This window comes from Carcharhinus amblyrhynchos, chromosome 31, assembly GCF_965287045.1.
Source record: "Carcharhinus amblyrhynchos chromosome 31, sCarAmb.v2.hapA, whole genome shotgun sequence".
NCBI lineage: Eukaryota > Metazoa > Chordata > Chondrichthyes > Carcharhiniformes > Carcharhinidae > Carcharhinus > Carcharhinus amblyrhynchos.
The window spans coordinates 11049974-11071324 of NC_137354.1; the positions used below are offsets into that span (position 1 = coordinate 11049974).

The 21351-nt window shown below is 38.6% G+C and overlaps 1 protein-coding gene across 4 annotated transcripts in view; it reads left to right on the forward strand.

Annotated features, from left to right (window-relative positions):
* parga (poly (ADP-ribose) glycohydrolase a) overlaps nucleotides 1-21351 on the forward strand; it is a 152907-nt gene that overhangs the window by 90310 nt on the left and 41246 nt on the right. For all 4 annotated transcript variants that reach the window (XM_080215867.1, XM_080215864.1, XM_080215866.1 and 1 more), the window contains 4 exons: nucleotides 63-142; nucleotides 4566-4626; nucleotides 9066-9141; nucleotides 18558-18705. In XM_080215867.1, coding sequence (XP_080071993.1) covers nucleotides 63-142; nucleotides 4566-4626; nucleotides 9066-9141; nucleotides 18558-18705 — 365 coding nt within the window. The remainder of the gene's footprint in view (nucleotides 1-62; nucleotides 143-4565; nucleotides 4627-9065; nucleotides 9142-18557; nucleotides 18706-21351) is intronic.

Consider the following 21351-nt stretch of genomic DNA (forward strand, 5'->3'; position numbering starts at 1 on the left):
CTTATTTTGCTGTACAAAGATATTTTCTTGCATTTCAATGTTGCTTTAATACCTTTTCACAGATTGTTTGAAGGATCTTCGCCCACGAAGGTTGAAAAGCTTAAAACTCTTTTCTGCTATTTCAGAAAAGTCACAGAGAAAAGTAAGTTCATGCTAAAAATTAGCATTAATGGTTCTTCATTAAACCTCTGCAATAAAAACAAATGACAAGATTGAAAGCTTTCTTGAATGGATCATTTGAAATTCTATTATTGGTCCTATGAAAGGGCACCACATAAAATAGACTAGTTCAAGTGTGCTTAAAGTTTATTCATTAGTGTCATGAGTAGGCTTACATTAGCACTGCAATGAAATTACTGTGAAGATCACCTAGTCGCCACATTCCGGCACCTGTTCAGATATACTGAGGGAGAATTTAGCATGGCTGTGCACCTAACCTTTCAGATTGTGGGAAGAAACTGAAGCACCTGGAGGAAATACGCACAGCCACGGGGAGGACGTGCAGATTTCGCAGTCACCCAATCTGGGAATTGAACCCTGGTCCCTTGCGCTGTGAGGCAATAGTGCTAACCACTGTGCTGCCTTGTGCTGTAATGAAACATGGATTTGTATTCTTGATTCTGCAGGCCTGAAATTCTGGTCTTAGCCATTTGCAACGATTTCATGATTGTCACCTTAGGCAAGAAGGAAAAATAGTCAGAGTTTGTTTGCCAGCTGTCCTTCAGCCAGGGTTATGCCAATGCAGTTCCCACTCCTTACTGATACAGAATGGCATTGTTGAAGGCTTGAGAGCACTGTGTTGCTAAAGTAAGTAAAGTAAAATAAAATGAAAATAAGATCTGTACAGATCTTTCCAGCAAAAAAGTTATAATTGTTTGGAAAAAAAATAAAATAGTTACAATTTTACAAAGTTTCTGATTGTAAAAAAATAATTTGAACTAAAGTGAAGCAAAAATGTAGTCTGAAGTATCCAGACCTCTTACCGTCTAGAAAACCTTAATCCTACTACTGAAGGCATGTTACTTACTCGGATTTGAGCTTGCATGATTAAAGTGGCTCTACTTTCTGCAGAACTAGTCCTTTGCCAAATACTCTTTGGAGGAAAATCAGTGCAGCAAATTAGACATCTAAAGTCAACTTGGAAGTTGGGAGTTAAAATAGAAATTTAACCTCCCACCAAACTAAAATGTTCAATCTTTATTCTTTTAAGATAGAAAGATCTATCAGGGCAATAGTTAATTGATACTGAAGCTGACCAGTACTGTGTGCAGTTCTGGTCATCAGATTACAGGAAAAATATGAATGCATTAGAAGAGGTGCTGAGGAGATTCACCAGAATGTTGCCTGGGATGGAACATGTAAGCTATAAAAAGAGTTTGGATAGGCTTGGGTTGTTTTCTCTGGAGCAGAGAAGACTTGGGGCGACCTGATTGAGGTGCTCAAGAATATGAGGGGCATGGACAGGGTGGATAGGGAGCAACTGTTCACCCTAGTTGAAGAGTCATTTATGAGGGGACGCATTAAAAGTGAGTGTTGGGAGGTTTGGGGTAATTGAGGGAAAACATTTTTACCCAGAGGGTGGTGACAGTCTGGAATGCACTGTTTGGGAGGATGGTGGAGGTGGGATGCCTCACATTCTTTAACAAGTACCTGGATGAGTACTTGGCATTCTATAACATTTCAGGGCAATGGGCTAAGTGCTGGCAAATGGGATTAGGTGGGCAAGTGAGGGCTTTTCATGCATCGGTGCAAACTCGATGGACTAAAGTGATACAACCTCTATTTTGACAAAACCATTAAAATTCATCTGGGGACCAAATGATGGGATGTGAATTTTGAACAGTCTCTTAAATTGTGGCTAGAAAATGAGAATTTGAGGATATTTTTGAAGGAAATGTGGGAATGGGAGAACAAAGTGCAAAAGATCTTGCAGGTTAGGTTTTGTAGTGCTACAAATTACAAGCTCAATTCATTCAACACAAGCAGCAACTTTTTTGTCAGTGAAACATGGCAGATCCTCCTCCTAAAATCAAAAAGCACCACTCTTGGATTTCTATTTTGAAGCAGCAAGAAGTGTTTTCTTAAAAAGAAAAGCATGAGGTCGGGATGGCTTGAATTTCTTGGAGGAAATGACGACATTGACAGCACATTTGCAGGAAGTAATACTACTGGGAAGACATGAAAAATGAATCATTTGTGCAAGCAGTAAATTTCAGAAAGTAACTGCAGATTGTTACTATTCTTTCTGGGGAAAGGTTGTAGCTTCATTTTGAGAACAACCATCCTTTTGAAAGATGGATCGGTGCCAATGTTTCATCTGGCACATGGACAGGAGAATTCTTCAATCAATTCCAAACTTCCTCTCAAATATACCAGTTAAATTGATTCTCTCCAATGAATTATAATGCTGTCCATTTGCCCTAACAGCTCTAAGTAAATTTTGTAATGGGCTGTAAATAACATTGTAGAAGCCTTTGGAGTCTCTTGTTACACCAGATGTGCCAGAAGACTGTCTCTGAGACTTGTGCCATGGAAGCTAAATTCTGGATAAAACTGTTGCTGAAGAATTTGATGACCACAGCTTGGCATTGCTAATGTTGCATGGGAACCTTGACTTTGACAGAGTTGGGATTCACTTCTTATGCTACAACAATTGCACGATTGATTTTTAAGCATTTTACTTTTGAACAAGTATGTAAGACATCTATTCGGGTAATCCCATTGTCACCAGGCATTTTACTTAAATTAGGATCTGCCACAGTATCTAACTGGGTTCATTAGTGTCAGCCGCTCCCGTAAGCAGTCTAGTCACCCGCTTCTTGTAGAAGCTGATTCCTACTGCTCTACTGTTGCTTAGTGTGATTATGGGAGCCAGGAGTGTAGCAATAAAATTCTTGTGTTCTGGATCAATGCTTTAGGCGCATCTTCGAACAGGCCGAGAAATTTGGCTTGAATTGTAACATATTTTATTCCACAGTAGGTAAAACGGACACAGCAATTAAATTGATGAGTCATTTCATACTATTGATATTTCTATTCAGGTACAAAACCAAAAAACACAAATGCTTCTGGATCATTTAAATTGAAATAAAACTTGAAAACACAATTAACCTGTTCCCAGTCCGAGCACAATCTGTTTCCTTCAGCTGTCCATATTCCTTTTAAGTGTTTGTGTTATAATTTTTAAGCGCCATTCTCTCAGCCCCTGCCATGATGAAATAATGATTTGCGTAACAGAGTTTGAAAGATCCACCTGAATAATCAGATATAACTCCTGAATCTTCATCTCAGAGCTTTCAGAGGATTTTCAGAGGATAGTAGGACTGGGGGCACAGCCTCAAGATAAAGGGGGGGTGGTTTAGAACGGAGTTGAGGAGGAACTTCTTCACTCAAAGGGTGGTGAATCTCTGTAATTCTCTGCCCGTTGAAGTGGTGGAGGCTACCTCGCTAAATATTTTTAAGACGCGGGTTGATGGGTTTTTGATAAGAGAGGGGATTAAGGGTTATGGGGAGAGGGCGGGAATGTGGAACTGAGCCACGACAGATCAGCCATGATCTTATTGAATTGCGGGGCAGGCTCGAAGGGCTAGATGGCCTACTCCTGCTCCTATTTCTTATGTTCTTTCCGATCCCATCGCAACAGAACCCAAGGGCCTTTTAACACCACTGTGTTAGCCCCTCAGTCAGAGCCAAGGAGCAACCTATAGCAAGGCAGGCTTATTTGTAAAGGATCTCTTAAAAACTACAGAAAACAAAGCTAATTCTGAAACTGCAGCAACCTTTCTGTGCAAAAGAAAACCATAGTCAGTGGGGGATAGTTACGAAATACCAATTGTGTGTGTTAAATCAATCCCAGTCACTTATAGGAATGCGATCTCTGGACGTGATTGACTGATTAGCAATCGCTTCCATTCTTTATTTCATGTAGCTTTCCTGTACACAGTCAGAATATAAGCCATACTGAACCTTTCCAGCAGCTTGTTTTAATACAACTTCTTAATTCATCTCGTATTTCTGGGAGAATACAACCAAAGAATTCCAAAATGTAATATTTTGTTTTTGGATCTAGTTTCAAGAAAGATGTACAATTTATCAAGCTATACTGAACACTACTTTGGTTGCTGCTTAGATAGCATGTTATCCTTTTAATGTAGTTGTCTCCCACAGTGTCACATCCTACAGCCTCTGAAGGTTGCTTTGGTGAATGTCCAATCCTCTAGATATGGATAGGGAAAGAAAAAAAATTGCATGGTTATGGGGAAAGGGCAGGGAAGTGGGACTAACGGAGTTGCTGCTACAGAGAGCCAGTACGGACATGAACGGCCAAATGGCCTCTTTCCATACTTTAACCTTTCTGTAACTCTCTAGTTATATATGTATATTCTGCATTTCTTAAAGAACAATTTGTCTAACAGTGCAATGATCTGATTCTACAAAGTCAATGTTGTAGAAAATATAACATCAATTTGTTATACATAGTTATAACAAGACAATTTATCACAGTATTTAGAGGTTATTATTTTGGATGCCTGTCTATTTTATTAAATTCTTTTTTTTAACCTTAGGACCCACTGGTCTAGTAACATTTCAGAGACAGTGTCTGCTCAAGTTTCCTGAATGGGAAAGGTAAGTAAACTCTGCCAACCTATATTAGTATTTCATTTATCCAGGACAACTACCACTGCATAGTTTTGATTGGCAGTTGCTGTATTTGGTGTGGCTCTGTTGAAAGTGATTGAGGTTGCCAATAACATGTTGCATTTTGTGCACTTAACAGCTGCCGTTTAGACCAAACCTGTGGACAGGCTTCTTGTCTGTGAGCAGAAATTATATTCACGGTGAAAGCTAGCTTGGTGTTTCACATTGCCCATGCTGAAATCAAGTCACTTGATTGTCACTTTCTAGCTCACACAATGTTTATCATTAAATAGTTTTTTTCATCAGGAGTATAGTTTTAATGTCAATAATAGACCAGTAGTGTATTTCAAAAGCAAATACTGTGGATGCTGGAAAACTGAAATAAAAATGAAAAGTTCCAGAATATTCAGGTTAAGCAGTGTTTGCTTGATGATAGGCCATTGACCTGAAATATTAACTCTATATTTTCCTCCACAATAGTTTATTTAACTTTGTTGGTGATTAAAATTTGAATTTAACATGACATTAAGATGAAGATAACAGGTCACCAGTTAATTGCAGATAAAATATGTAACTTTTAAAAGACTTCATTAGTTACTGGTGTCATACTTTCAAGCTGAAATAAAGATCTAAAAGAAAAAGAGATGTTAAAATCTGAGTCTTGCAAGAATCTGAGACTAAACCAATATTGCAGACTGATGTGGCCATCTGTCTGTTATTGCTTAATTAAATGGTTGGCCTAAGGATGTATTTTTGTAGTTTATTTCAGAGGAATGTAACTAAAAGTAGCCACCCAACATCCCAGCCCCCCGGCACTAGCAGAGAGTGCAGTTTGATTCATTAAGTTCCAAAGAAAATATATTTCTCGAAAGTCCTGTTGCAAGTGTGAGTTGTGAAGTACAAAAACTCACATCGACTGAAAGGCTTCAAAGAAAAACATGAAGAATGGGACTGCTAAATAATAAGTGAAGAAAGCAAGTCAAAATCTATAAATTGGTGTCGTGCATCTGACGAAGGCAATTCATGGCTTGTATTTAAATAATTTCTATTATACTATGTTAATGCTATTGGTAAAATTCTTTTCTGCCTTTAGCTTGAGGGTAGCTTGCTAATGTTCTTCTTAAAGATATTTTGCGCCACCATTTAATTGACATGTTTTTAGTGCATTAAAAGTCTGTAGAATCATAAAATCCAACAAAGTAGAAGGAGGCCATTTGGCCCACCAAGTCTGCACCGATCATAATCCCACCCAGACCATATCCCCACAAACCCATGTATTTACCCTAAATACAGGGGAGCTAGTTCCCCTAACACTCAGGGGCAATTGAGCATGGCCAATCCACCTAACCCACACATCTTTGGACTGTTTGGTCTATAGAGAGAGTCAAATAGATTTGGTGTAACTTTTGAAAGGTCAAGTTTTTTTTCCAAAATAAAAGCTGCCCATTTCTGTGCTGCCTCAAAGATGTGTAGTGCCTCAGTGTCATTGCTACCAAGTAGTAAGGCATGGATTCTCACCAAAGGTTACCAGCTGGAGAGATTTAAATCTCAGTGGGGTGAATAGAAGGGGATCCAAGCATGGACAAAGCTGTTGTGCAGGGTTATACATATCGGTCATTGAGCCAACTTGCATCATTCTTTTCGAGCTTTCAACATTCAGATTAGGAATGTCATTGACAGAGGCCTAGGACCAGGTTAGAAACCCACAAAGAGTGATAAGTTGCTTCAAAATTACATTCAACACTTTAAGATGAAATTATAGTCACCTTGGTTGAGTTCTCACCTTGGTTATGAAAACGAAAGTCACTGCTCAATTAATCCATTTTACTGAGACAGAACCTAATTTATTGTGGCTTATTTATTTATAACTTATTGTTTCATTGGGTACATCCTCCTATTTGCACGTTTTAAAGATTTGCTCCTTCATATACATAGAATCCCTACAATATAAAAAGAGGCTATCTAGCACATCAAACCTGCATTGTCGCTCCAAAAGAACATCTCATCCAGGCCCTCCCCTCCACTCCATCCCCATAATTCCAGGAATTTACCATGCCTAATCCACCTAACCTACACATCTTGGGACACTAAGGGGCAATTTAGCATGGCCAATTAACCTAACTTATACATCTTTGGAAAGGGGGAGAAAACCGGAGCACTCAAAGGACACCCACACAGATGTGGTGAGAATGTGCAAACTCCATACAGAACAGAATTGAACCCAGGTCCCTGGCGCTGAGGATCAGCAGTGCTAACCAGTGTGCCTCCCTGCCAGCCAATGTCTGCACCTTTCACCCAACGTTTTCAAGAACTTGAATTTTCAGATATTTAATTTCCAAGCAAAACGGCATTAGTTCTGAATTTTAACTAATTAAATGCCCTCATAAATGTAAAAAGTCATAATTGTAAACTTGTGCATACATACACATGGGCTAGAAGATAATGTACATGATTAGGGAACAGTTCTGAGTATCTTTGAAAACCTGGTGCTTGACTGCACCAGTTTACTAGTTATTTCCTGGTTGTTTGAATAGATGTCTAATCACATATCAAAAGCAGTGTCAGCTTTCTTTATCATCGGCTTTACTGTTAGTTTGGGCTGTACTTGCAAGTTCATTTTCATTGGTCGTGGCCAGTAAATTTGCTGCAAACCATTGTCCAGAAACTCCGAGATATATTATGAAGTTTGCCTGGACCCTAACTTTTACGTTTGATTTTGGCAATAGGGTGGGCATAAGGCGTTTCACTCCAGATATGATACAAGTGATCCACTAGGAAGCTTTAATCAAACTTTATTTAAGAACATAAAATGTAACAGAATGAATGAGCATAACTTTTACCAATTGTAATACTTAAACACAACAAAATATAATTCTCAACAGCTAGCTATCTCTCTTGTTCCAATTTAGCAGTATCTCCCACTGATGTAAATCCTTTCTGTAGAACTAGTTAACACAAAAGCCAAATATGCTTACATGATGCCAGATTTCCAGCTTTTTAACTCTTCTGGACAGAGATCCAGACAGCAGTTTTCAGAGAAGGATATAGCCTCAAAACAGCAAAACTTCAGGAAGTAAACCTAGTCTCTGGCAACTCCCAGTCTCCAGACTTCAGAGACAGAAAGGGATACCTTTGTCTTTGCAACTTCCAAAACAGCAACTCTCAGAGAAAGATCCACCTTCATACAACAGAATCTCTGAGAAAGAGGTTGGTAGATTCCAGTCTTCAACTTCAGAAAGGGGAAAAGAGATGCACTTCTCTCTCAACTTAAAAGCAGTATCTAAAACAGCAAGTAAGTTTGAATTCTGCCTAAGCCTAGCTTCACCTCCACATGACCATAACTCCACTTTGCGAAATCCCAGGGGAACAGCAGAATAGCATGAGTTCAGATTAAAACCAACACTCTAGCATTTAGAAGCAATTATGCAGGATGCCGGTTGCAGACAGAACGACACCAATAAAATGGAAGGGAATGCGAGAAACATCCTGCAGAGCAACATGACTAAAATACATTTCTTTAAAGGCACTGTATCATAACACCTGTGAGAATTCATAGGTTGAGCAAGAAGGATGCTTATTGCCATGAATGTAATTTGCTACATCTTCATGAATTGCAAATGTTATTTTCTAACACAAGTCTGACAGTTTGCCATTGTTCAAAGTTTGAGTTCTGTTGAATTTGATTTTTCTTACTGTGACAATTCCCCCTTTTTCCCTCAAGGAGGTGATTTATACATATTTGACTAAACTGATTTGATATTTGAAATTTCATGGCTCCAATTTAGTAAACAAATGTCTACAGTAGATTTGTGCAAGCAAATTTAAATATTTTTGCATTTTTTTCTATAAAGAAACAAACAGCAATATGATTAAGCTCTGATTTGCATGTATTTCTTAAATGATGTGCGTGACTTGAGAGCTATGCTTTTGCCACTTGTTTACACTGTTTGTAATTAAGTTCTTTTTTACAATGTTGATGATTAAGTTAATCATTTGGAAGGTTTTTTTAATTGCCTTTGTACAATTTATCTAGTTTTTCTGTTCAGTTTCATGCATGTGGACTGGTAATCTTAATCAACAAAATATATAATTTGAGATGGATGAAAAACATATCACATAAGTTAGCAAAAGAAAACCAGAATACCAATGGGAATCGATTTACTTTTTTGCTATAAATTGTAGTCACTCTCAATAAAATATCAGGCAAAGATATATAATTGTCTGAAGCCCACAACTAGGTCATCAAATTAGTTGAATATAAGAACATAATAAGAACATAAGAAATAGGAGCAGGAGTAGGCCATCTGGCCCTTCGAGCAGAACAATGTTGAAATGCATATCCAAGATAAATTCTGAAACTATATTAGTTTCCACGTAAACCAGTTGCATGAATTAGATTTATTTAATTGCAATATTTATGCTTCCAGGTCCACAAAGAAACTGACCAGGCTGCACATCACATGTGAAGGGACAATTGAGGACAATGGACATGGCATGCTACAGGTATGAGCAGAACAAATGATTAAAGAAAGTCATGAAAATTGGCTGATTACCAGAACGACATTGATCTTTTGCTTTTCTTGATCTGCCCAAATTAGAGAGAAATGCTGTACAAGCAAAACAACATGTGTCTTCTAATCGACATTTTTAACAGCGCTCTAATGCATTTAGAGGATTTAAATTTAAAATTCTTGATTGCAATAAGAAGGGTTTTACATCAGAGGATTATAGAAAAGTTTCATTTCAGAATCAGTTTTTCCTGCATAAAAACAGTTATTGCATTTTCAAAGTAATTTTTGGTGTTTGATGCATTTTAACATGCTGAAATACAAGTGCAAGTATTATTACAGTTTCCCAGCAACCTGGTGTCAGTGGTCAGCCAATACACAAGCTCATGGTCTATTTTGCAAGTGTCCAATCACTTTTGTAGTGCATTAAACCCCCATCAACATGTGTTTCTGCGGCATTACCACAATAGTGAATGAGCTTCTTCCTATTTCCAGAGGTGAATGAGAGCAATCCAGAGCTATAATTTAGAATTCCAAACAACCAAGCTGGAATTCTTGAACACTCAGAGTTTGATTTTTTTTAATCATGCTGCAATATTACCACTGTTAAAAGCAAATTACTGCAGACACTGGAATTTGAAACTAAAAGAGAAAAATGCATGAAAATCTCAGCAGGTCTGGCAGCATCTATAAGGAAAGAGCTGATGTTTCGAGTCCAGATGACCCTTTGTCAAAGCTGGGCCGCTTTGACAAAGGGTCATCTGGACTCTCAACACCAGCTCTTTTCTCTCCTTACGGATGCTGCCAGACCTGCTGAGATTTTCATGCATTTTTCTCTTTTGGTTACCTCTGTTAATTTTCTGAAGCAGCCCAGTCCATAACAGAAAGCTGAGAAATACCAATCGCCAGACCCCTCTTTCAGGAAATGGCAGCTAACTTTGCACTCAAACATGTGCAATATGCAGCTGGCACACATGGTGTCAGGGATAAAACTTGACAGCTAAGCAAAGCATTGTTGAGGCTTTATTAGTATTTCCTGCAGGGTTTCTGCATTGATGTAGAGCACGTCTGCCTCAGCTCTCCAATTCCCGACACAAGTACACAGCTTTGCCTCAAACATTTAGCAACTCTCGTGGTACTGCTCCACTAACAATCATGGGCAAGAATCCACCCGCAGCACTTTGTGATTGAAGAGAGCAACTCTCATTTGAAATTGATTGATTAATGATTGTGAGCTCAGATTCCCAAGTTGCTTCTTCAATCCTTTTCTGCTTATTACATGACAGCAGAGATTAATTTTTAAATTGAGAAGAGAGCCTTTCCCAAGCGCATGCTGATAGGTTATTGATGCAGTCTAAATACTGTCCAGTTGCCTGTGGCTTGTGGTCAGTTTATAGGTCTACCAGCAACTGCACCAAGTGTGCTGTTTGTGCTACCCTGCAAAGTTCAGTATGCACTAAGATGAGGAGGGAGGCAGTGGCGCAGTGGTCTTGTCACCAGACTAGTAATCCAGAGACCCAGGGCAAGATCCAGGAATCCAGATTCCAGTTCCACCATGGCATATGGTGAAATTTTACAATAAGTAGCTGAAATTAAAAGTCTAGTTACGACCATGAAACTATTGTTGATTGTCATTTAGCAAAAAAACTGGTTCACTAATGTCTTTCAGGACTGTTAGGGACCAGATCAGAAGCTCCAAGGTATTTTATCAAGTTAGCCTAGACCCTAACTTTTACATTTGATTTTGGCCTTAGCATGAGCAAAAGGCATTTCATTCCAGGTATAATTCAATTGAACCATTTAGGAAGCTTTTATCAAAACAAGCTTTATTTAAAAACACAGGATGTAACAAAAAGAATTAGCATAAATTTTTACTAATTAAAATACCTAAACATGACAAAATATAAATTTTTAACAGGTAGCTACCCCTATTGTTCCAATTTAGCAGTATCCCCCACTGAATCCCTTCTTTCGAATCAGCAAAGAAACCAAAGATGCTTACGTAGCTACTAGATTTCCAGCCTTTTGGTATTTCTGGAGAGTGATCCAGACAGGCACTTGTCTTCTAATTCTCCTGCAGCAATTTCCAGAGAGAGCCCACCACCCCCATCCCCTCCCCAGACAATAGAATCTCAGTGAAGAGGTTCATTTCTTGGCAGATTCCAGCCTGCACTTCAAACAGAGCAAGAAATACAGAGAAAGCAACTCTCTCTAAATATCCCAAATGCAGGTTACCTTGAGTTTTCAATGCCCTGCAATTGCTCAGGGACACAGATTAGCATCTGAATATTGCAATGCCTTTTAAAAGTGCATTCTGCTTGTTGCAAATTGTAATGAATTGCAAGTACATGAAGATGCTGGTGGTCATTGAGAACATCCACTTGGTTTGCACCCAGTGATATGACCTTACCTGTCAATCAACCTAATCAAGCCCCACTCTGAAATATACCAGGGGAAAACACAAAACTGCAGAACTCTGCAATAAGTCAGATCAAAACAAACACTGCATCAATTAATAATAATGCTGCCAGACAGAACGTCTCTGATAATAAAACCAAACTGTTACAACAGATCATGCACAAAAAAATGGCAAATGGATTTATTAAAGGCACAGTATTGTCACAGGATGGAAATTTGCCATCCTTATCTGGTCTGACTTGCATGTGACTCCAGACCAACAACAAAGTGGTTGACTCTCAATTATGTTCTGAAATGGAGTTGAGGGACAAGCAATAAAAGCTGGCCCAACCAGCAATGCACATGTCCCGTAAATGAATTTTAGAAAGGTTGCTGTCAACATTGTTATGAACAAGTGAACAACTCCCCTCTTTGCCCTCTCCTTATTTAACCACAACAGAATTAGTTGTTTGAAAAGGATATACTTGCCAATTTAAGGAGTATTTAATTATTTATGTGTTGTGATTGGAAATAAAACCAATAATTTCTTGAATTTAACAGAGATTAGCTTTATTATACTTAAACCGATCTAAGTAAAATAATAAAATGTGCATTGACTTTTTAACACACACACACACACACACACACATACACACACACACACACAAATGCAGACTACAGGGTGGGAAAGGATAGGTTGGCCAAATGAGAGTCCATAACGAACTGAATATTGTCTGTAATTTGGTAATTTAGTTGGCTTCAGGCTGAATTCGGCGTTCTCAATGCTTCCAATTTAAAGATGTAGACAACTTGAGTTGGTGGCTGAAATCTCGAGGTTTTAGTTATAATTGGGGGGGAGAATTGAAACAGCAAAAACAGCTGATTATGTTGTGTCTGATTCTAACTAAGCAAGGGAGATGTGCCTAATTGGATAATGCACAGACATGTGACACTACTAAGTTCAACCAAATGCAGTTATAAGTGAATAGAGGTTGCTTAACACAAAGCAGTACTGGAGAAACGTACAATCTTAATACACCCTGGGGATTAACTCCCTTTAAAACAAATCAAAATAGTTTCAGTCTGGCAGCTTTCCTGCAACATTAGAAGCGATGAGCTTTTAATAGGCATTACCTTAAGCGTCTTAAGAATATACTATGTTTGATTATAATTACAGTCTCATCATCCTCGGAAAAACAGTTATGTCAAAAGGCTTGCAAAATGATAAAGGAAATAAATGAACATGAATAAAATTAAAGATTTAATATTCTTTAGCCTATGTGGTTTAATATTGTGATTGAAATAGAGAATGAAAAGCACTTCTGCAGTTGCCGAGGGACACAGATTAGCATCTGAATAATGCAATGCCTTTTAAAAGTGCATTCTGCTTGTTGCAAATTGGAATGAATTACAGGTACAGGAAAATGCTGGTGGTCATTGAGAAAGTCTACTTAAAATCCTGGCCCTGAGGCAGCTTCTATCATTTCTTTACTTCATTTTAACATGCTTGAAGGAGTTGCAATGGCAGCTGTCATCTGGCAAGTCGGAGACCAGAGCAAACCTCTGATGGGATCACAGCCTCATCTCAACTCTCTCCCTTTTTTTGTTGAATTTACAAAGACCTTTTAAAGGACTCTGTGGCTTTCAACATGACAGCATCAGAATTGATTTACAGAAGTTCAGATTTAATCTGAAACTCAGAAGTGTGATTTAGCCAATTAACCCTTGCGTCTTAAGCTTAAGAGTCTTTATTGATTTTGATATTAAATTTGAGGAGACAGATTTCTTTTCAGTGTTCTATTTCTATTTGGGTGGCGCACAATAGTTAGCACTGCTGTCTCTCAGCTCCAGGGACCCAGGTTCGATTCCCGACTTGGGCCACTGCCTGTGCAGAGTCTGTACGTTCTTCCCTCGTGTCTGAATGGGCTTTCTCCAGGTGCTCCAGTTTCCTCCCACAGTCCAAAAGATGTGCTTGTTAGGTGCATTGGCAGTGCTAAATTCTCCCTCAGTGTATCTGAAAGATGCCGGAATGTGGCAACTAGGGGATTTTCACAGTAACTTCATTGTAGTTAATGTAAGCCTACTTGTGACACTAATAAATAAACTTTATTCTCTTCAGAGCTGTGTGTTCGATAGAGTAACAGAATGTGAGGTACCATGCAATATTTCTTACTCTCCAAGTTCCCAAGCTCAGTTGTGTCACAGTATTTTCACACAAAAAAGGACAGAAAACTTTGCATTAGGATGGAAAATAGAATCAACAGAAATCGGGAGCCAGATTCTTGTATATTGAAGATTATATGTAATCATGCAGCCTTTTAATGTATTTTAAGAAATATGATTTCCTCTCCTGAAAGCATTGATTTTTGCTGGGGTATATTTGTCATGTAGCCCTTTTTACAGATTGCTCATGAAAATTTGCTCTTAAAATTGTGAATTGAAAAACCCGTATCTTACGAAACAAGGCTGAAGTTCCATTGAATATAATATTAGAAATCTATGGTAACTCCTTGAAGTAAACAAAACAGCTAAATGAAGGATCACATAAGTGAGGGATCAGTTTGGGAGAATGGTAGGTCTGGCCCAAAAGCTAAAATTCTAAATTGGAGCAAGGCCAATTTTGATTATATTAGACAGGAACTTTCAAAAGTTGATTGGCAGAGTCTTTTGGCAGGCAAAGGGCTGGCAAGTGTGTTAATTAGTGTTCAGGGTAAGCACATTCCTTTTAGAGTGAAGGACAAGGTTGGTAAAAGTAGGAAATGCTGAAAAACTCGGGCTATTGAGGCCTTCATCAAGAAGAAGAAAGAGGCTTATGCCATGTATAGGCAGCTGGAATCAAGCAGATTTCTTGAGGAGTATAGAGGGTGTCAGTGCAGAGTTAAGAAAGAAATCAGGAGGACCAAAAGGGGACACAAGTTTACTTTGGCAGATAAGGCAAAGGAGAATCCAAAGAGCTTCTACAAATACATAAAGGGCAAAAGAGTAACTAGGAAGAGAATAGGACTCTTAAGGAACAACAAGGTCATCTATGTGCAGAACCAGAAGAGAGAGATGAGATTCTAAATGAATATTTCTCATCAGTATTTACTTTTGAGAAAGACATGGATGTTAGGGAACTTGGGAAAATAAATAATGATGTCTTGAGGAGAATATGTATTACAGTGAAGGAGGTGCTGGAAGTGCATCAAGATGGATAAATCGCCGGGACCTAACAAAGTTTGTCCTAGCATGTTGTAGGAGGTTATGGAGGAAATTGCAGGTCCCCTAGCCGAGATATTTGAATCATCGACAGCCACAGGTGAGGTGCCTGAAGATTGCAGGGTAGCAAATGTTGTGCCTTTATTCAAGGACTGCAGGGAAAAACCTGGGAACCACAGGCCAGTGAGCCTAACGGCCTAAGTTGTCAGAAAGTATTCAGAAACAGGAGCTGCAGGGATTTAGAGGGGCAAGGACTGATTAGGGACAGTCAGCATGGCTTGGTGAGTGGAAAGTCATATCTCTCAAATTGGAGTTTTTTTGAAGGAGATAGATGAGCAGTGCAGTTGATGTTGTCTACGTGGACTTTAGCAAGGCCTTTGACGAGGTACCACGAGGTAGGTTGTTACATAAGGTTAAGTCTTATGGGATCCAGGATGAGGTAGCCAAATGGATACAACGTTGGATGATGGCAGAAGAGAGAGGGTGGCTGTAGAGGATTGTTTTTCAAACTGGAGGCTTGTGGCCAGCGGTGTGCCTCAGGGATTAGTGCTGGGTCCATTGTCATTTGTCATTTATATTAATGATTTGGATGAGAATATAGGAGGCATGGCTAATAAGTTTGTAGAAGACTCCAAGATTGTTGGATTAGTGGATAGTGAAGAAGGATTGCAACGGGATATTGGTCAATTGGGTCAGTGGGCTGCTGAATGGCAAATGGAGTATAATTTAGATAAATTTGAGGTAATGCATTTTAGTAGATCAAACCAGGGCAGGACTTGCTCAGTTAGTGATAGGGCGTAGGGGAGAGTTATAGAGCAAAGAGATCTAGGAATACAGGTTCATAGCTCCTTGAAAGTAAAGTGATAGGTGGACAAGGTGGTGAGCACCCTGGTATTCAGGTATTCAGCATGCTTGGTTTCATTGGTTAGAACATTGAATCCAGGAGTTGGGACTTCTTGTTGAAATTGTACAAACATTGGTAAGGCCACTCTTGGAATACTGTGTACAGTTCTGGTCACCATATTATAGAAAGGATATTATTAAACTAGAAAGAGTGCAGAAAAGATTTACTAGGATGCTACTAGGACTTGATGGTTTGAATTATGAGGAGAGGCTGGATAGACTGGGACTTTTTTCCCCTGGAGCATTAGGGCTTAGGGGTGATCTTATAGACATCTATAAAATACTGAGGGGCATAGATAGTCAACATCTTTTCCCAAAGATAGGAGAGCCTAAAGCTGGAGGGCATAGGTTTAAAATGAGACGGGAGAGATACAAAAGGGTCCAGAGGGGCATTTTTTTCACAGAGGGTGGTGAGTGTCTGGAACAAGCTGCCTGAGGTATTAGAAGAGGCGGGTACAATTTTGTCTTTTAAAAAGCATTTAGACAGTTTACATGGGTAAGATTGGTATAGAGAGATATGGGCCAAATGTGGGCAATTGGGACTAGCTTAATGGTGCAAACTGGGCAGCATGGACAAGTTGGGCCAATGGGCCTGTTTCCATGCTGTAAACCTCTGACTCTAAATCATCTCTTTATAGAAAAAGCTTAAATTGTGCTTTTATTGATTAGTTGCTTCAATCCTATGCTATATTAAATGCCTTTCAGAATGTTAGTGGGCAGTAAATAATGCAGGTTTTCAGTCCATTCTATGGCTGGTTTAATTATGGTAGAAAAATGGATGTGCTGGGAATTTAACTGAAATATTGAAATAATTTTACTAGTTTTGAAATCTGGGCACAGTGCTCAGCTGTGTCATGAAGGTCATTGCTAGTTTCCCTTTACCTGGTATAATCCCTGGCTTGGTGGCTGACTCCCAAAGTCTTCTCTGAAACGCAGGCAGGGTTCAAGATAAATGTGTGCTGCTGGTTTTTTTGTAAAAAAAATCATTAAATGTTCTTCAGGGAAGGGAACCTGCGAACTAACTGTTGAATGCACCACCCTTTTAAATAGTGTTGAATACAGTACAGTAAGATTCAGTAATCTGTAGGTATGCTCTTAATTAACATCCCCTGTATGAATTATTAATGTGCAGCTAACCAACCTAATTAATGTTTTAATGTGCATATTTAAGTGAAACGTAAGATTGTAGAGGTCATAAAGAAAATATGCTAGGAAATAAGGGTATTTGCCTCACTTATTCAAAGTAAGTAATGAGGGAGAACCTTTTTTTATTGATCAGTATAAATATTAATGACTACTCTAATTAAAGGTCACTTCAGTGGTTGGGCAGCTTAGCTTACAGTGTTGCACCTGTCACATGATATATGTGAACATCTCTGGTGCTTAATGCTCAGTTTTCTGTGTAAATGTGGTAGTGGTGGTTTGTTTGTGCATATTTTTGTCATTTTTTTGCCATGTGCATTCAAACTTTGAAAAACGAAATTAATGTCATTGAACTGTGGGTTGGGTGAGTGTAATTACAGCTTTGGAAAATATTTCCCGACAGTAAGCGCACTAATGAATTGCACTATTTATCAAAGCAATTAAGAAGCCTTGTTTAGAAATATTAAGATTCGTAGAAATGGCTGGGCAAGATTTTAGTCAATGATTTTCAAGTAACCGTTAGAATTAAGTGCATTACAACGTAAAGGAATCCAGCAAATGAGAGCTTCAACATTTTTGGGCACAAAGTATATTAAGCTAAATTAGCAATACAGAAGAGTATAACTGAAAACTGATTAGCTGTCAGTTCATGCTGATTTGTATTTCTTGCTGATGGTTAGCTAGTACATGATGGCTTGGTACTCTTTGCTTTTGTATTTCATGTCAAGTTTTTCCACTGAACTGTTCTTTCAACTAGTCTGCCATCTGGTTGAGTGGGTAAGCAAAGGGAAAATAATGCTTAATGGGATTGCTTTCTACCAACGGGTGCCATTCCATTTACGAGTGATTTGAGTAAGCGAATCAGGGAACATGTTGCCACCTTGCCCTCTCAGCTGGGAAACAAAACAAGGTCCAGTAAGAGACGGTTAAGTTAAACGTTGAGGAAAGGGAGAATATCAGATATATTGATTAAACAGTTTGGGACGATCAACACTTCAAACTTATAAGAAACAATGGTATTCTGTTGTCAAATCAACATACCGCTGTTGTCAGTGCAATGGTTCCCATCCTTCCTGTCTTTGCCCTAAATCTAGTCCAGGAGATGATCTCATTTTCCTAAGTCTGTCAACCAAACGTGATCTCACAATTAAAGGTCTTGGTGTTTTTCTGACACTTGTGACTCACTGTAGGCATGCTCAAGTTCACATGGAGTAAGAGTGGATCTGGTACTGGCCATGATGTATATACCTCATGAAGCCCTAAAAATGCAAGGGCAAGGCGCACATTGAAATTTCATTACAAAGGCAGAAAATGCTGGCAAAGCTCAGCATGTCTGGCAGTGGGGATAGGCACAGTAAAAAGTCTGACAACACCAGGTTTTAGTCCAACCGATTTATTTGATAGTAAACTCACAAGCTTTCGAGAGGACTCTCTCTTCGTCAGGTGAATGGAGAGTTCTGGCCTCGGACAGAGCATATAAAGCACGGACATATGCTCTGTCCGAGGCCAGAACTCTCCATTCACCTGACGAAGAGGGAGTCCCCTTGAAAGCTTGTGAGTTTACTATCAAATAAATTGGTTGGACTAAAACCTGGTGTTGTCAGACTTTTTACTGTGTTTACCCCAGTCCAACGCCGGCACATCCACAGCGGGGATAGAAACAGGGATAATGCTTTGAGTCCGTATGACTCCTCTTTAGGCATAAATTTAAGTTCCATTACTTGGCTTTAAACCCTAAAATTTTAAAAAAAAACTTTACTTGGCTTTCAGGTTGACTTTGCAAACAAATGTGTTGGAGGTGGTGTCACACGTGCTGGCCTTGTGCAGGAAGAAATCCGTTTTTTGATAAACCCTGAACTCATAGTTTCACGGCTGTTTACAGAGGCTCTGGACCACAATGAGTGTCTCATCATCACTGGTTTGTTTTCTTTCTTGCCTTTTCTCAATGCAGCATTTTGTCAGTTGGCAAATTATAAAAAGTTGTTGATTCGCCCTGTGATGGGTGGAGTAGAGAAGAATTTGAAGCTATTGAAAATCTGTTGTTTCCAATTTGATTATAATTGAGTGTAATCAACATTGTAGGAAGCTGCAGTGGAAAAAGAAATCAATGGTGGACCTAGTTTAGCTTGTTGTTCTGAAAATAAAATTGTGTACTTTCCATGCTGCACACGTTCTCAAAGACCATGGTACTAAAATTAATGAAACCCTTCTGAAAATTGCGTTCTTCACAAAACATAGTCCATTGTGATTTTCCTCATTAATTCTTACATTTCTGCACTACTGAAGAACCTTGCTGCATATTTGCAGGTAAAGTTTATTTATTAGTCAGAAGTAAGGCTTATATTAACACTGCAATGAAGTTACTGTGGTTATTTGTGGTTGTAGGTGATTGTTTATTCATCATTTGAATTTATCTAGAAAATGTATATATTCTCGGAATTGTGCATTTATTACATTCAGTTTGTACATATTCAGTATGTATATCACTTTGTTGTTTGACATGCACTTGCATTCCAGTTTTTAAATACCTGATGGGCTGCCAAATGACAACCTGCTCTCTAATGGGCATATCTTCCTCTTCACAACTTGGAGGAGGTGTAAAGTAATTGGGAGAAAATGGCTCCACATTACAATGCCTGTCACAAAGATTGGGAGCTGTCATGAATTCGAATTAAAAAGATGCTCAAATTGATTCTACTTTGCCACACAGAGAAAATGTCAGTTCTTAAACAGTCCCAATTATTTTCATGAATGCCAGGGTGCCGGCCTTGCGTACCTGAGTGTATGTGTCGCATTAAAACTAGAACAACTTTGGAAAAACAAAAGTATTTTTGTTCATTGGTTGTTTCGGGCAATAGCAACGACTCCCTTCCCCCCCCCCCACCCCCCACCCACCCCTTGCCAAATTGCCTTCCAGTCTTCTATCTGTATAAACAGGTAATGAGTGGCTTTCTGTGAATACATCACTGCAAAGTTGGCTGACAAGATAGGTACCCAAAGCTCGTTTATAACAGGTTATTCCCCGGAGGCTTTTAGACGAGCTGGCTGTTACTTTCAATGTTGAGTGAAACAGTGTTTGTGAGGATGATGCTACAATCAGTCACTATTAAGTGACTATTTATCCTCACCAAGCTTTGTTCTCCTACAGGTTCTAGCAATCAGCTATATCCAGCTGATTAGAGAACCTGACGAGTATTTAGTTTGATTAATTCAAAGTTGCTTCCATTTAGATGTTGAATTCTGGTAGAAACTAAATAAAGTGATAAAAGCCAGTAAGATACCTATTGTGTATGTAATGTAATACAATGAATAGAACACTTAATAAACTGCCAATATACTTTGTCAGTAAGTATTTAACCAACTTGTTGTCAACCCCAAAAAAAAGCAGACATACTTATGTTGGTGTACTTGCTACGATCAATGAAAAGAAGTACTTTGTCAAAAGTGGGTGACACAACAGTCAGTTAATAATTTGTTTTTATACCTGTGATATTTTTGTGTGAATCCAGAGAGATTATGCAGTGCAACCATCAAGAAGTTAAGCAAATATATCACATGATTTTATCAAATAATTTTAAGGAGCAAAATTCTCCAAGAATAGGTATATCGAGTGGCCAGTACCAAAAGACAAGTGATTCCTTGTAACCTGTCTGCTCCATGAGGTTGTTGCTTATACTGTGAATAATCTTTTTCAAAAACTAGACTTCCAGCACAATATTGGCTGCCTAGCAGGTTGGAAGTGAGTAACCATAGACAATGAGACTTGCAGTCAATAACTTGCACTGTGATATGTTGTAAAGCGCACCATGAAGTACCCCATGCCCTGTATCATCTCAGTATGTCTCCACCATTCATTGCTGGTGAAATAGATCAATGTCAGGCTTTAAAGCAGAGCTTTGGAAATGTTTATTTCCAGAGTATGCAATATTTTTATATACTAACTATATAGCTGGAATCTGGGGTAAGTACTTCCATTTCTTGTGATGAAACATGATGCTCTAAATATGTAATTAGTATGATAAACTTCCAAATAGATACAAAATAAAGTATTCTGAAGGAATTGAAGCATTGTTAACTGTTTAACAAATTTAAATAAATAAAATTAGGCCATGAGAAGATACAGCTAAGTTGATTAGACTGTGTTATCACCATTATATTTCAATAAATTAATTCAGAGAAAAGAAGGGGACTCATCAAAACTGACCTGAATTCTGACAGAGTCTGCACTCTGAACATATTTGAACTAGTTTTTATCACTTTATAGGCCTTCATTTATGCTCTTAGTCCAAGGTTACAAGTTTGGCGGTACTCTATCTGAAACAGATTGAAAGAATGGTTATTTCCACAGCCTAGTAGAATCTCACCATAAAAGTCTTCAGAGACCTACTGTATAATGAAGGATTATTTTGTACAGAACTTGTGTGGAATTACACACAGAAGTCATGATTGCTTATATATGAATTAGGAGCAGGAATAGGTCAGTACTCAGATGTAGCCTCACCAATGCCTGTATGACTGAAGTATAACCTTCCCACTTCTGCACTAAATTTCTCTCACAATAAAT